The sequence below is a fragment of the Physella acuta genome, unplaced genomic scaffold (genome assembly GCF_028476545.2).
Source record: "Physella acuta isolate Inbredline_101_S28 unplaced genomic scaffold, ASM2847654v3 ptg000353l, whole genome shotgun sequence".
Classification (NCBI taxonomy): Eukaryota; Metazoa; Mollusca; class Gastropoda; family Physidae; genus Physella; species Physella acuta.
In genome coordinates this window covers 17107-33284 of record NW_026731872.1, presented here as the reverse complement: position 1 = coordinate 33284, position 16178 = coordinate 17107, and the positions used below count along the sequence as shown (strand labels likewise).

The 16178-nt window shown below is 37.7% G+C and overlaps 1 protein-coding gene across 1 annotated transcript; it reads right to left on the bottom strand.

Annotated features, from left to right (window-relative positions):
- Positions 1-1580: 1580 nt before the first annotated feature.
- Positions 1581-15360, bottom strand: LOC131941190 (uncharacterized). Its single transcript, XM_059300209.1, has 8 exons — positions 15204-15360; positions 13009-13099; positions 10530-10780; positions 9337-9510; positions 7291-7411; positions 3708-3883; positions 3043-3207; positions 1581-2372 (listed from the first exon to the last, which is right to left on the bottom strand). The coding sequence occupies exons 1-8, from the start codon at positions 15294-15296 to the stop codon at positions 2145-2147; spliced, it is 1299 nt and encodes a 432-aa protein (XP_059156192.1). The 5' UTR covers positions 15297-15360; the 3' UTR covers positions 1581-2144.
- Between the last annotated feature and the right edge of the window lie 818 nt (positions 15361-16178).

Here is a 16178-nt window from a genome sequence, read left to right as displayed (position 1 = left end):
AAAACGTTATGATGAGATCAATGTTACATATTACACGACATTATGATGAGATCAATGTTACATATTACACGACATTAAATCGTTATGATGAGATCAATGTTACATATTACACGACATTAAATCGTTATGATGAGATCAATGTTACATATTACACGACATTAAAACGTTATGATGAGATCAATGTTACATATTACACGACATTAAAACGTTATGATGAGATCAATGTTACATATTACACGACATTAAAACGTTATGATGAGATCAATGTTTCATATTACACGACATTAAAACGTTATGATGAGATCGATGTTACATATTACACGACATTATGATGAGATCAATGTTACATATTACACGACATTAAAACGTTATGATGAGATCAATGTTACATATTACACGACATTAAAACGTCATGATGAGATCAATGTTACATATTACACGACATTAAAACGTTATGATGAGATCAATGTTACATATTACACGACATTAAAACGTTATGATGAGATCAATGTTACATATTACACGACATTATGATGAGATCAATGTTACATATTACACGACATTAAATCGTTATGATGAGATCAATGTTACATATTACACAACATTAAATCGTTATGATGAGATCAATGTTACATATTACACGACATTAAAACGTTATGATGAGATCAATGTTACATATTACACGACATTAAAACGTTATGATGAGATCAATGTTACATATTACACGACATTAAAACGTTATGATGAGATCAGTGTTACATATTACACGACATTAAAACGTTATGATGAGATCAATGTTACATATTACACGACGTTAAAACGTTATGATGAGATCAATGTTACATATTACACGACATTAAAACGTTATGATGAGATCAATGTTACATATTATACGACATTAACACATTATGATGAGATCAATGTTACATATTACACGACATTAAAACGTTATGATGAGATCAATGTTACATATTACACGACATTAAAACGTTATGATGAGATCAATGTTACATATTACACGACATTAAAACGTTATGATGAGATCAATGTTACATATTACACGACATTAAAACGTTATGATGAGATCAATGTTACATATTACACGACATTAAAACGTTATGATGAGATCAATGTTACATATTACACTACATTAAAACGTTATGATGAGATCAATGTTACATATTACACGACATTAAAACGTTATGATGAGATCAATGTTACATATTACACGACATTAAAACGTTATGATGAGATCAATGTTACATATTACACGACATTATGATGAGATCAATGTTACATATTACACGACATTAAAACGTTATGATGAGATCAATGTTACATATTACACGACATTAAAACGTTATGATGAGATCAGTGTTACATATAACACGACATTAAAACGTTATGATGAGATCAATGTTACATATTACACGACATTAAAACGTTATGATGAGATCAATGTTACATATTACACGACATTAAAACGTTATATCAGTCATCAGTAATAACAACAAGATTCTTAGCTTATATGTATAACAATTTTACTGTGAATAACATAATTCTTAAAGAAAAAAGTACTTGATACATAATTTGCAACATTTTTCTATTGTTATTAAAAAAAAGGAAACTTATTTTTAATTACTTAATATATTAACACAAATGAAATAGACATTTTTCAGACTATTTAAAGAAATGATTCATCATAAAATTGTTCATACATAAGTTACTAAATTAAACTATTATTACATTCATTGATTCAACTACTAAAAAAACTTTAAATAAGTACCCATAACCCCTAAAATATGGTCATAACACACGAACATAGCTAGGTCGTGGCATGCAATCATTTTTTTAAAGGACAGTTATTGACATAGTTTGTGAACTATTTCTTTTTAATTACTTCAATTTAAATTACAAATAATTTAAAACTAATCATTGTAAATTTGGGATAAACAATAGTTTATAGTTAAGTCACTTTTTACATTTGTTTTATACATGTCAAGAAAAAAAATCTTTATTTTTCAACAGTACAAAAAAAAAACAAAAAAAAAAACATTTTGTTTTTAGATTTATATCAATACTAAAATACAACTCCAACCTAGGCAAACTAGTGGTCCAACCTTGGCAAACTACCCCGTGGTTATTTAAATGGTATCACGTTTGTTAAGCTCCATCATTAACGGGTCTGCCGTTGGTAAATTGAAGTTGAGGACCAAGCCACGATCTACAAACTCCTTCAAATCTTCCTTAAGATTGTCAATTTCTTTCAGCACCCGAGGGCCGATCGTTCTCCTGTCACCAAAGTTTAAACTGACTTCTCTTAAGGTGTTTTTTCTTTTCAGCATCTCACAAAATACCTTTAAAAACTTAATCTGTGAAAACAAAGAGGAAATAAATTAGGGATCAAAGCGTATACATTCTTAAAAACTTTTTTGGCCTAGTCGAGGGACGAATATAGGATATGATAGGCAGCTATACCTAAATTATTACCTTGTCACTTGACCTACAAAACTAACAGAGCAGTATAGCTAGAAAACACATATAGTAGGTAATGTAAAAAACTTAAGAGAGAAGTATAGCTAGAAACACATATAGAAGGTAATGTAAAAAACTTGAGAGAGAAGTATAGCTAGAACACGCATATAGAAGGTAATGTAAAAAACTTGAGAGAGAAGTATAGCTAGAACACGCATATAGAAGGTAATGTAAAAAACTTAAGAGAGAATTATAGCTAGAACACACATATAGAAGGTAATGTAAAAAACTTGAGAGAGAAGTATAGCTAGAACACAGATATAGAAGGTAATGTAAAAAACTTAACAGACCAGTATAGCTAGAACACAGATATAGAAGGTAATGTAAAAAGCTAAGAGGGCTATATAACCAGAAGTAATTAGAGAACGTAATGTGATGGTCAGATGAAAAAAAATAGCTTTCTGCTATTACATTTTGTTACAGCTATACTATAAATAAAACAAGTATTTAGACAGTTACATTTTGTTACAGCCATTCTATAAATAAAACAAGTATTTAGAGAGTTACGTTTTGTGTTGTTGTTGCTGTCATGGACATTGAAAACGTCCGTAGTTTCTGGAACGATTCCAGTTGTCCCAAAAAGTCCTCTGTCAGTTGCCACTCCTTAAAATGGCCGATGTGCAGATCTTCGAGTGTTTGCTGATACAGGGCGGCTATGTTCGCTAGTGAAAACTATAGAGAGACATTTAAACAGATAGAGAGACATTTAAACAGATAGAGAGACATTTAAACAGGTCTACATCACTGTCTCTCTACATAAATACATAAATAAATAAATAATAACTGCAGAGAAAGTACACACAATAATATAACGTCATTGATTCTCGAGTAAACAGTGAATACAAAAGCCATTTGTCTCATCTTAAAAGTGGTTTCTCTCATGCATCTCTGGATTCTGGATAGAAATCCGTTTATCCGTTTTAATGTCATGTTTGGTTTCCGGTCAAATTTGAAGTTGAGGCGGTGGGTTTGGTTTAGAGAAAAAACAACTATCAACCTAGTGGCCGTTGTATCTCTCCCTCCACGGGCCATTGATCTCGTTTATATATATATATATATATATATATATATATATATATATATATATATATATATATATATATATATATATATGCGTGTGTGCGTGTGAATCGTTGACCGTAAATCCCCACTCATTAAGTGGGAACACTGACCTGATCTCCTGTCTTCGACTGGCCGTTGAACCGTGCTGTAATACCGACCAATGGTAAGCTTGGAGACAAAATGACGTAAGGTGTGTCACTCGGTGTGTCACTCGGCAACTTCAAGGACACCACGAGGTTTGGACAGAACTGTGTAAGCAACCTCCATGCCGTGTCGGGGATGTCCTCTATTTTTTAAACACAATACACACACATATATATATATATATATATATATATATATATATATATATATATATATATATATATATATATATATATATATATATATATATATATATTCTGTAAAATGTCTCAGTTTACGTTATATCTCTGTAAAAGGTTGAAGGTTTACTTCTCACTACATCCAGGGTTTCTTCCAGGCACCTCTTCGGGGGGGGGGGGGGGGGGGGGCGGATCCCCCCCCGAAGAAAGTCTACCCCCCCCCCCGGAACGAAATAAAAAAGTGAAATTTATATAGAAATATATACTTTTAACGGTGTCCGCCCCCCCCCCCCCACCCCCGAAGAAAGTCAACCCCCCCCCCCAACGAAATAAAATTTATATAGAAATATATACTTTTAACAGTGTTGAGTCAGGCCGAGTTGGGCCACTGTTGACATTAAGGCCGAGTTGGGCCACTGTTGGCATTAAGGCCGAGTTGGGCCACTCTGATGATATTAAGGCCGAATTGGGCCACTCTGATGACATTCAGGCCGAGTTGGGCCACTGTTGGCATTAAGGCCGAGTTGGGCCACTCTGATGATATTAAGGCCGAGTTGGGCCACTCTGATGACATTCAGGCCGAGTTGGGCCACTCTGATGACATTAAGGCCGAGTTGGGCCACTCTGATGACATTAAGGCCGAGTTGGGCCACTCTGATGACATTAAGGCCGAGTTGGGCCACTCTGATGACATTAAGGCCGAGTTGGGCCACTCTGATGACATTAAGGCCGAGTTGGGCCACTCTGATGACATTCAGGCCGAGTTGGGCCACTCTGATGACATTAAGGCCGAGTTGGGCCACTCTGATGACATTAAGGCCGAGTTGGGCCACTCTGATGACATTCAGGCCGAGTTGGGCCACTCTGTTGACATTAAGGCCGAGTTGGGCCACTCACTCTGATGACATTAAGGCCGAGTTGGGCCACTCTGATGACATTAAGGCCGAGTTGGGCCACTCTGATGACATTAAGGCCGAGTTGGGCCACTCTGTTGACATTAAGGCCGAGTTGGGCCACTCTGATGGCATTAAGGCCGAGTTGGGCCACTGTTGACATTAAGGCCGAGTTGGGCCACTCTGATGACATTAAGGCCGAGTTGGGCCACTCTGATGACATTAACGCCGAGTTGGGCCACTCTGATGACATTAAGGCCGAGTTGGACCACTCTGATGACATTAAGGCCGAGTTGGGCCACTCTGATGACATTAAGGCCGAGTTGGGCCACTCTGTTGGCGTTAAGGCCGAGTGGGGCCACTCTGTTGGCCTTAAGGCGGGTTGGGCCACTCTGTTTGCATTAAGACCGAGTTGGGCCACTGTTGACATTAAGGCCGAGTTGGGCCACTGTTGACATTAAGGCCGAGTTGGGCCACTCTGATGACATTAAGGCCGAGTTGGGCCACTCTGATGACATTAAGGCCGAGTTGGGCCACTGTTGGCATTAAGGCCGAGTTGGGCCACTCTGATGACATTAAGGCCGAGTTGGGCCACTGTTGACATTAAGGCCGAGTTGGGCCACTCTGACGACATTAAGGCCGAGTTGGGCCACTGTTGACATTAAGGCCGAGTTTAGCCACTCTGATGACATTAAGGCCGAGTTGGGCCACTCTGATGACATTAAGGCCGAGTTGGGCCACTGTTGACATTAAGGCCGAGTTGGGCCACTCTGATGACATTAAGGCCGAGTTGGGCCACTCTGATGACATTCAGGCCGAGTTGGGCCACTCTGATGACATTAAGGCCGAGTTGGGCCACTCTGATGACATTAAGGCCGAGTTGGGCCACTCTGATGACATTAAGGCCGAGTTGGGCCACTCTGATGACATTCAGGCCGAGTTGGGCCACTCTGTTGATATTAAGGCCGAGTTGGGCCACTCTGTTGACATTAACGCCGAGTTGGGCCACTCTGATGGCATTAAGGCCGAGTTGGGCCACTGTTGACATTAAGGCCGAGTTGGGCCACTCTGATGACATTAAGGCCGAGTTGGGCCACTCTGATGACATTAAGGCCGAGTTGGGCCACTCTGATGACATTAAGGCCGAGTTGGGCCACTCTGATGACATTAAGGCCGAGTTGGGCCACTCTGATGACATTAAGGCCGAGTTGGGCCACTCTGTTGGCGTTAAGGCCGAGTGGGGCCACTCTGTTGGCCTTTATGCGGGTTGGGCCACTCTGTTTGCATTAAGACCGAGTTGGGCCATTCTGTTGAAATTAAGGCCGAGTTGGGCCACTCTGATGACATTAAGGCGGAGTTGGGCCACTCTGATGACATTAAGGCCGAGTTGGGCCACTCTGATGACATTAAGGCCGAGTTGGGCCACTCTGATGATTTTAAGGCCGAGTTGGGCCACTCTGATGACATTAAGGCCGAGTTGGGCCACTGTTGACATTAAGGCCGAGTTGGGCCACTGTTGACATTAAGGCCGAGTTGGGCCACTCTGATGACATTAAGGCCGAGTTGGGCCACTCTGATGACATTAAGGCCGAGTTGGGCCACTGTTGACATTAAGGCCGAGTTGGGCCACTCTGATGACATTAAGGCCGAGTTGGGCCACTCTGATGACATTAAGGCCGAGTTTAGCCACTCTGATGACATTAAGGCCGAGTTGGGCCACTCTGATGACATTAAGGCCGAGTTGGGCCACTGTTGACATTAAGGCCGAGTTGGGCCACTGTTTGCATTAAGACCGAGTTGGGCCATTCTGTTGACATTAAGGCCGAGTTGGGCCACTCTGTTGACATTAAGGCCGAGTTGGGCCACTCTGATGACATTAAGGCCGAGTTGGGCCACTGTTGACATTAAGGCCGAGTTGGGCCACTGTTTGCATTAAGACCGAGTTGGGCCATTCTGTTGACATTAAGGCCGAGTTTAGCCACTCTGATGACATTAAGGCCGAGTTGGGCCACTCTGATGACATTAAGGCCGAGTTGGGCCACTGTTGACATTAAGGCCGAGTTGGGCCACTCTGATGACATTAAGGCCGAGTTGGGCCACTCTGATGACATTAAGGCCGAGTTGGGCCACTGTTGACATTAAGGCCGAGTTGGGCCACTCTGATGACATTAAGGCCGAGTTGGGCCACTCTGATGACATTAAGGCCGAGTTGGGCCACTGTTGACATTAAGGCCGAGTTGGGCCACTGTTGACATTAAGGCCGAGTTTAGCCACTCTGATGACATTAAGGCCGAGTTGGGCCACTGTTGACATTAAGGCCGAGTTTAGCCACTCTGATGACATTAAGGCCGAGTTTAGCCACTCTGATGACATTAAGGCCGAGTTGGGCCAACGTGTCAGCATCGTGTTTAAAACAAACAGACTATGATATCAGCAATAGAATTTTAAAATCCATATGCCTAGAATGAGTGCCTTACCTTCTAATTGATCGATAGTGATTGACAAATGTTTGAAGTTTGTCCCCAGACTTCTGCCTAGATCTTGCAGTAGCTCTTCGCAAAGATATTTTATTTCCAGTGACTCTAAATTCGTAAACTTCTGGAGTCAAAACAAATAAAGATTTTGTAAGTTGAGAAATGGCAAAGCAAATAGTTAGACCAGAGCTACATTTAGAGTAGAGATCTGCCTAGTGATAACTCCTTAGCCAACAGGATATGATTGTGACAGATCTGCCTAGTGATAACTCCTTAGCCAACAGGATATGATTGTGACAGATCTGCCTAGTGATAACTCCTTAGCCAACAGGATATGATTGTGACAGATCAAGCAAGATGGCCACTATGTGACACTTTGACACAGTGACACTGTCAACATCTAACATTTCAACAACCTTGATACATGCACTAGGGACGGGAGATTTAAGTGTCTTTTATTTTAAAGTATTGATAAAGCGGGAGTGATCTCCCCAAAACATTCTCGAATATATTTAAATAACACTACGGTGGATGGCAACTCGAGATATTGACATGGTTTTAATCAACTTTTAATTACCAAGTGAACAGCAAACAATGAGTGTATAATAGTGCGGAATAGTGGTACTTTATAAATTCATATTATGTGTTTTTTGAGAAATCGGAAACTGCGTAAAGACTACATTTAGTTAAAATCAAATTACCAAAAATTTGAAAGAAGACAGAAAAATTTGTTCTTTTACTTATATGTGAAATTCCGTCTATCTATCTGAAACAGTACTTAAGTTATAGGCTTTTGAAAAACCAAAAGTAGAATAAGTTCCACTTCCGGTTACCGAAAATCGCTGACAAGTTGATACAGAACTACGAGTTTGATACAATACGTATAAATGAAAAAAACCTAGCTGTAACAGTTCTCAAGTTATCGTGTTCAGAGACACACACACACAAACATACACAGACATACGGACTAAATTACAAAACTATGTTTTTCCGGTGTAAAACGTCAAGATTTGTGAAAATCTCGATTGTTTTTTTTTCCACGATTACAATACTTCTTCTATACGAGTTTTTGCACGATTACAAGACTTCTTCTATACTTGGTATACGAGAAAGTAAAAAGGAAACACATTCAATATTATTTCTGAAGGTTAAGGCAATATACTAATCAATTAAAGAAGTGAATGACCAAAGTTTTTACAGCTTGAAAAGCTGGAGACTTGTGTTAATCTGATTCTTTAGCTAGGGCAACATTAGCTAGGGCAACATTAGCTAGGTCAACTTTAGCTAGGTCAACATTAGCTAGGTCAACATTAGCTGCTATACATTTAAAAATGGAAACATCTTTTATGAGGTAAGCCAAGGAGATATTATAGAAATATAGAAATGTACAAATGTACACATGAAAAAATGTACACATGTACACAGTCATGTACACATGTATACAGGTACACAGGTACCAGTGTATGTTAAAAACGTCAGGTGTATAGGAAACTAAACTAAAAATGAAGTGACGTGACTTACTGTTAACGCGGTATTGAATTCATAAATTGGTGTAGTGACGTGACTTACTGTTAACGCGGTATTGAATTCATAAGTTGGTGTAGTGACGTGACTTACTGTTAACGCGGTATTGAATTCATAAGTTGGTGTAGTGACGTGACTTACTGTTAACGCGGTATTGAATTCATAAGTTGGTGTAGTGACGTGACTTACTGTTAACGCGGTATTGAATTCATAAATTGGTGTAGTGACGTAACTTACTGTTAACGCGGTATTGAATTCATAAGTTGGTGTAGTGACGTGACTTACTGTTAACGCGGTATTGAATTCATAAATTGGTGTAGTGACGTGACTTACTGTTAACGCGGTATTGAATTCATAAGTTGGTGTAGTGACGTGACTTACTGTTAAGGCGGTATTGAATTCATAAATTGGTGTAGTGACGTGACTTACTGTTAACGCGGTATTGAATTCATAAGTTGGTGTAGTGACGTGACTTACTGTTAACGCGGTATTGAATTCATAAATTGGTGTAGTGACGTGACTTACTGTTAACGCGGTATTGAATTCATAAGTTGGTCCTAGAGAAAAGTATTCATCGAAGTCTGAGAAGAAGTGGTCCAGAGAAATGTACTTGATTGTCTCCCCTGAAGATTTGGCTAAGACTTGCAGGAATGTTGTCACGTGCTTTGGTTCTATATTTGAATGTCTGAATGAAAACTTCTGTGGACCGATTTAAAAACAAGATCTAAAATGTCTGAAATAGAAGCAACGAGATAGACCAATTGAAAAGTAAACACGATGAAGAGTTGCTAAGTTGGCAACAAAAACGATTGTTATATTTAACTTGATTTATTCTTAAAGTAGAGGAGTTTTGAAATAAGGCTTCCCCAAAACAGCATTTTGATGGGGTATTTGTAGTGACGCTAATTTGGGTAGCATTAGAAATAGGTCAATGAAAGGATTTAGTTAGAATAGGCATAGGTCAGTAGGTAAGAACCAATTAAATGACGTATATCCCAACCAATGAGAAGCGAAAAGAGGCGTCACCGACAGTTATACGGTATATAAGGTTAGTAGAGATGACAGGTAAGCAGTTAGATGTCTAGGATTGGTCTAGGATTGGAGTTAAGTTGAATTGGTTTGAGTACAGCAGTGCCAAGAATAGTAGGTATGAAAATAATTGAGTTGATTGGGAGTAGAAAAGCGAAATAGGTGATATACAAGAAGTGGGTCATACTAGTGTGGAAAGTGTTGGGCGCAGGTTAATGCTTTCGTGTGTGTAATAAATATAATGTTATATAGGCCTACTGTTAACGTTTTCTTATTTTGGAACTAGTGTTATGTGTTTATACTGAAGAAATCAACATGCATTTAAATAAAAAATCTAACTCTTTCCTGTACAGATATATAATCCTTCTATCTACTGCACTTATATATATATATATATATATATATATATATATATATATATATATATATATATATATATATATATATATATATATATATATATATATATATATATATATATTATATATACAGCCACAGCTGCATATGTTCCTGTGTCTGTATCTTTATCTGTATCTATATTTATATCTTTATCGATATTATCTTCTACATCGTTCTAAATTGTAATGTCGGGCGGGCTATTCCCCTATACATATTTGTATTACATGTCAACATGTAATGCGCCTGTCGAGATGTAATACAGTTACATGTGACAACGGTCTAACACTTGCCTCCAGACTCCTTTGATCCTTGAGAAATTTCTTGAGGAATGACGCGAAACTCTTTATTGCCGTGGTCTTAGGGATGTCAGGGTACACCCACTCCAGTTCAAAAACCCGCAGCTGGGCTCCCCAGATTATCCTCATCACGTCCTTCAGAGTGCTAAACGTAGTTCTCATGTTGTAGCTACATCCTTTACATGAAACTCTGAGACTTCTTATGGTACCCGCACATTTTTTTGTCAACACCATAGCTCGACGAGCTACATCAGTTCGTTGAAAAATATATATGTATATATACATATGTATATACATGTATATTTTCTCAATATATATATATATATATATATATATATATATATATATATATATATATATATATATATATATATATATATATATATATATGTATATATATATATGTATATTTTCTCAATATATATATATATATATATATATATATATATATATATATATATATATATGTATATATATATATGTATATTTTCTCAATATATATATATATATATATATATATATATATATATATATATATATATATATATATATATATATATATATATATATAAATATGTATATTTTCTCAATATATATATATATATATATATATATATATATATATATATATATATATATATATATATATATATACATATATATATATATATATATATATATATATATATATATATATATATATATATATATATATATATATATATATATATATATACATATTGAGAAGATGTATATATATATATATATATATATATATATATATATATATATATACATATATATATATATATATGTATATATATATATGTATATATATATACTAGCCGTCCCGGCCAGGCCCTGCTCTGGCTTCTGTGAAAAACCTTCCTGTTAAAGACCATTACCTGTGTGTTTAGTAATCATCATAAACCCGGCATTGCCCACCCAAACCACAACCAACCAAAACCAAAACAACAAAACGCAAACATAACGCTAACACAATTACAAATACAATCGAAAACAAAAACCTAACAACAAACCCAACCACAACCACAAACACCAATACAAACACAAAGAAAAAACAAACAAAAAAGCAAACGAAAACAAAAACCTAACAACAAACCCAACCACAAACACCAATACCAACAAAAAAAAAAAAACAACGAAAAAGCAAACGAAAACAAACCAAATTCAAACGCAAAACCAACCAAAAACACAAATACAAACCCAAAAAAAAAAAACACAAACAAAAACGAAAAAAGAAAGAACAAAAACGAACCAAATCAAAACGCAACCACTAACGCAAACCCACCTAAACACAAAGAAAACACTAACGCGAACATAAACGCCCGGGGCGGAATCACCTGTTTTAGCTTAATGAACGACTATAGTACCCCAACTTATTCATAGTCTTTTGCACTCACTTAAACGCGAACGCGCCTGTTTCAATTTGATGAACAATTTTAATACTCCAAGCTTATCCGTAAAATACCTACAACATTTGCACTTGATCAATCCCCGCTAATTATGTAATTATTTTTTTTTCCCAACACCAAAACAAAGTAATTAAAAAGTAAATTATTTTCGACTAATGCAATGGTTTTATAAAGGGAAGTAATTTTGTTTTCCTAATTTATCAAAGGGAAGTAAGTGCTATAGGACTAAATAAAGACATAATTAGAATTTTTGTAAAAGATGATATTTTTTTTAAACTTGTGTTTAATGAACATGCCGACAATTATTACTGTAATTTGAAAAATGAAAATGATTTCCCAACACTTTCAATGGTAATTTTTTAGCTCATAAATTTAGACAAATGCGCACGATAATTTTCTAACACTTAAATTCGTACAATTCCAACGACATACAAATGCATTACATACAGAACTGAGCTTTATATATTAGATGTATATATATATATATATATATATATATATATATATATATATATATATATATATATATATATATACATACATACATATTGAGAAGATGTATATATATATATATATATATATATATATATATATATATATACATATATATATATATATATATATATATATATATATATATATATATATATATATATGTATATATATATATGTATATATATATATATATATATACATATATATATATATATATATATATATACATATATATATATATATATATATATATATATATATATGTATATATATATATGTATATATATATATATATATGTATAATGTTACTCAGAAACCATTAGCGATACGGTATGGATGAAACCATACATGAGGTATTTTATTCTGACATAACGCAGAATAACGCAAGAAAGGTAAATCAACCTTAACACATTCAAATCTCTAGAATATATTTAACACGACACCATGTACTTGTAAATTAACACAACAAAACACCATCAAAACCTCAATACAGCTTTCTAACCTATTTATAGCACTAACCTGCCTCTATTTATAGCACTAACCTGATTCTGCCAATTTGCTTTCGTCCAACTCGAGACTCAAATTGCGCCACAGTGATTTGTCTGCAGTCACGTCTTTCCATGTGTGACACACCTTCAAGATAAATCAGGTTGGTACTACCAGGCCAACCCACACATGTGACATGTAGCAACCAGGCCAACCCACACATGTGACATGTAGCAACCAGGCCAACCCACACATGTGACATGTAGCAACCAGGCCAACCCACACATGTGACATGTAGCAACCAGGCCAACCCACACATGTGACATGTAGCAACCAGGCCAACCCACACATGTGACATGTAGCAACCAGGCCAGCCTACACATGTGACATGTAGCAACCAGGCCAGCCTACACATGTGACATGTAGCAACCAGGCCAGCCTACAAATGTAGCAACCAGGCCAGCCTACAAATGTAGCAACCAGGCCAACCCACACGTGTGACATGTAGCAACCAGGCCAGCCTACACATGTGACATGTAGCAACCAGGCCAGCCTACAAATGTAGCAACCAGGCCAACCTACAAATGTAGCAACCAGGCCAACCCACACGTGTGACATGTAGCAACCAGGCCAACCCACACATGTGACATGTAGCAACCAGGCCAACCCACACATGTGACATGTAGCAACCAGGCCAACCCACACATGTGACATGTAGCAACCAGGCCAACCCACACATGTGACATGTAGCAACCAGGCCAGCCTACACATGTGACATGTAGCAACCAGGCCAGCCTACAAATGTAGCAACCAGGCCAGCCTACAAATGTAGCAACCAGGCCAACCCACACATGTGACATGTAGCAACCAGGCCAACCCACAAATGTAGCAACCAGGCCAACCCACAAATGTAGCAACCAGGCCAACCCACAAATGTAGCAACCAGGCCAACCCACAAATTTAGAAACCAGGCCAACCCAGAAATATAGCAACCAGGCCAACCCACACTTGTAGCAACCAAACCAACCCACAAATGTAGCAGCTTGGCCAACCCACAAATGTAGCAACCAGGCCAACCCACAAATGTAGCAACCAAACCAACCCAAAAATATAGCAACCTGGCCAACCCACAAATCTAGCAACAAGGACAACCCACAAATGTAGCAACCAGGCCAGCCTACAAAAGCAGAAACCAGGCCAACCCACAAATGTAGCAACCAGGCCAACCCACAAATGTAGCAACCAGACCAACCCACAAATGTAGCAACCAGGCCAACCCACAATTGTAGCAACCAAACCAACCCACAAATGTAGCAACCAGGCCAATCCACAATTGTAGCAACCAAACCAACCCACAAATGTAGCAAAGGGCCAACCCAAAAATCTAGCAACCAGGCCAACCCACAATTGTAGCAACCAAACCAACCCACAAATGTAGCAACCAGGCCAACCCACAATTGTAGCAACCAAACCAACCCACAAATGTAGCAAAGGGCCAACCCAAAAATCTAGCAACCAGGCCAACCCACAAATGTAGCAACCAGACCAACCCACAAATGTAGCAACCAGGCCAACCCACAATTGTAGCAACCAAACCAACCCACAAATGTAGCAACCAGGCCAACCCACAATTGAAGCAACCAAACCAACCCACAAATGTAGCAGCTTGGCCAACCCACAAATGTAGCAACCAGGCCAACCCACAAATGTAGCAACCAGACCAACCCTCAAATGTAGCAACCAGGCCAACCCACAAATGTAGCAACCAGGCCAACCCACAAATGTAGCAACCGTGCCAGCCTACACAAGCAACAAACCAGACTATATTCGGTCCATTGAAATTGAATGTGTACATTAATGGTATCCATTGACCCAATCGTGAAAATTCTACAAAAAAAAAAAAAACAACAACAAAAAAACAACAACAACAGAACAACCCACAACCAACAAAACATTAAACAACTTCAAAAGATGTTAAAAACATTTTATTTCTGATTTTCCCCACTCAGTTATGAATGCTAAACTGACAATTTTTTTTATCCATGTCAACAATAATAATCGGATGCCTCACGTCAATTTAGTTATGGCCATTCATTTACTCAATCATTCAAAACAGCTCCAATCTTGTCGCAAATAATAAATAAATCAAAAGCAGTGTGTAACTCTGCTACCCTACACCACCAGTCTAAAGTCTAACCGATGTAACAAAATAGAACAATATAACTTCATAAACTTCTGTAACAAAAATTACCTGAGCCGATACCCCAACAGTATTTAGCGAAGAGTATTGGAAAATACTTAATAAAACATGAGGAGGTATGTTCTCCCATCCTTGACTAGCCATGATGCCGTACTGTCAATATCAATTGTAGCTGCACTATTGTATTGTAGGACCCCGTACGTGTTCTCTCACCCTAGCGCACACAACCGACAGCTCACGCCCTACACGGAGTGAATGACAACACTACGGGAATATCCGATTTTATTCTACCAGAAACATTGGCGCGTAAAACATTTTCATCTTGTAACAAGCGCTGGTCAAGTTGTCCAGAGAAAGTTGCAATTGTCCAGGGAAAGTTGCAATCGACCAGAGAAAGTTGCAATCGACCAGAGAAAGTTGCAATTGACCAGAGAAAGTTGCAATCGACCAGAGAAAGTTGCAATCGACCAGAGAAAGTTGCAATTGTTCAGAGAAAGTTGTAATTGTTCAGAGAAAGTTGCAATTGACCAGAGAAAGTTGCAATTGACCAGCGAAAGTTGCAATTGACCAGAGAAAGTTGCAATTGTTCAGAGAAAGTTGCAATCGACCAGAGAAAGTTTCAATCGACCAGAGAAAGTTGCAATCGACCAGAGAAAGTTGCAATCGACCAGAGAAAGTTGCAATCGACCAGAGAAAGTTGCAATCGACCAGAGAAAGTTGCAATTGACCAGAGAAAGTTGCAATTGTTCAGAGAAAGTTGTAATTGTTCAGAGAAAGTTGCAATTGACCAGAGAAAGTTGCAATTGACCAGAGAAAATTGCAATCGACCAGAGAAAATTGCAATCGACCAGAGAAAGTTGCAATCGACCAGAGAAAATTGCAATTGACCAGAGAAAGTTGCAATCGACCAGAGAAAATTGCAATCGACCAGAGAAAGTTGCAATCGACCAGAGAAAGTTGCAATCGACCAGAGAAAGTTGCAATTGACCAGAGAAAGTTGCAATCGACCAGAGAAAGTTGCAATCG

What these genes read in the sequence shown, in the direction of transcription:
- LOC131941190 (XM_059300209.1), bottom strand. Translation starts at nt 15,296, where the DNA reads ATGGCTAGTCAAGGATGGGAGAACATACCTCCTCATGTTTTATTAAGT. An exon ending in AAGCAAATTGGCAGAATCAG is followed by an intron (nt 10,781 to 13,008) that starts GTTAGTGCTATA and finishes GAACTGATGTAG; the next exon opens with CTCGTCGAGCTATGGTGTTG. An exon ending in CAGCAACAACAACACAAAAC is followed by an intron (nt 2,373 to 3,042) that starts GTAACTCTCTAA and finishes TTGTTTTCACAG; the next exon opens with ATTAAGTTTTTAAAGGTATT.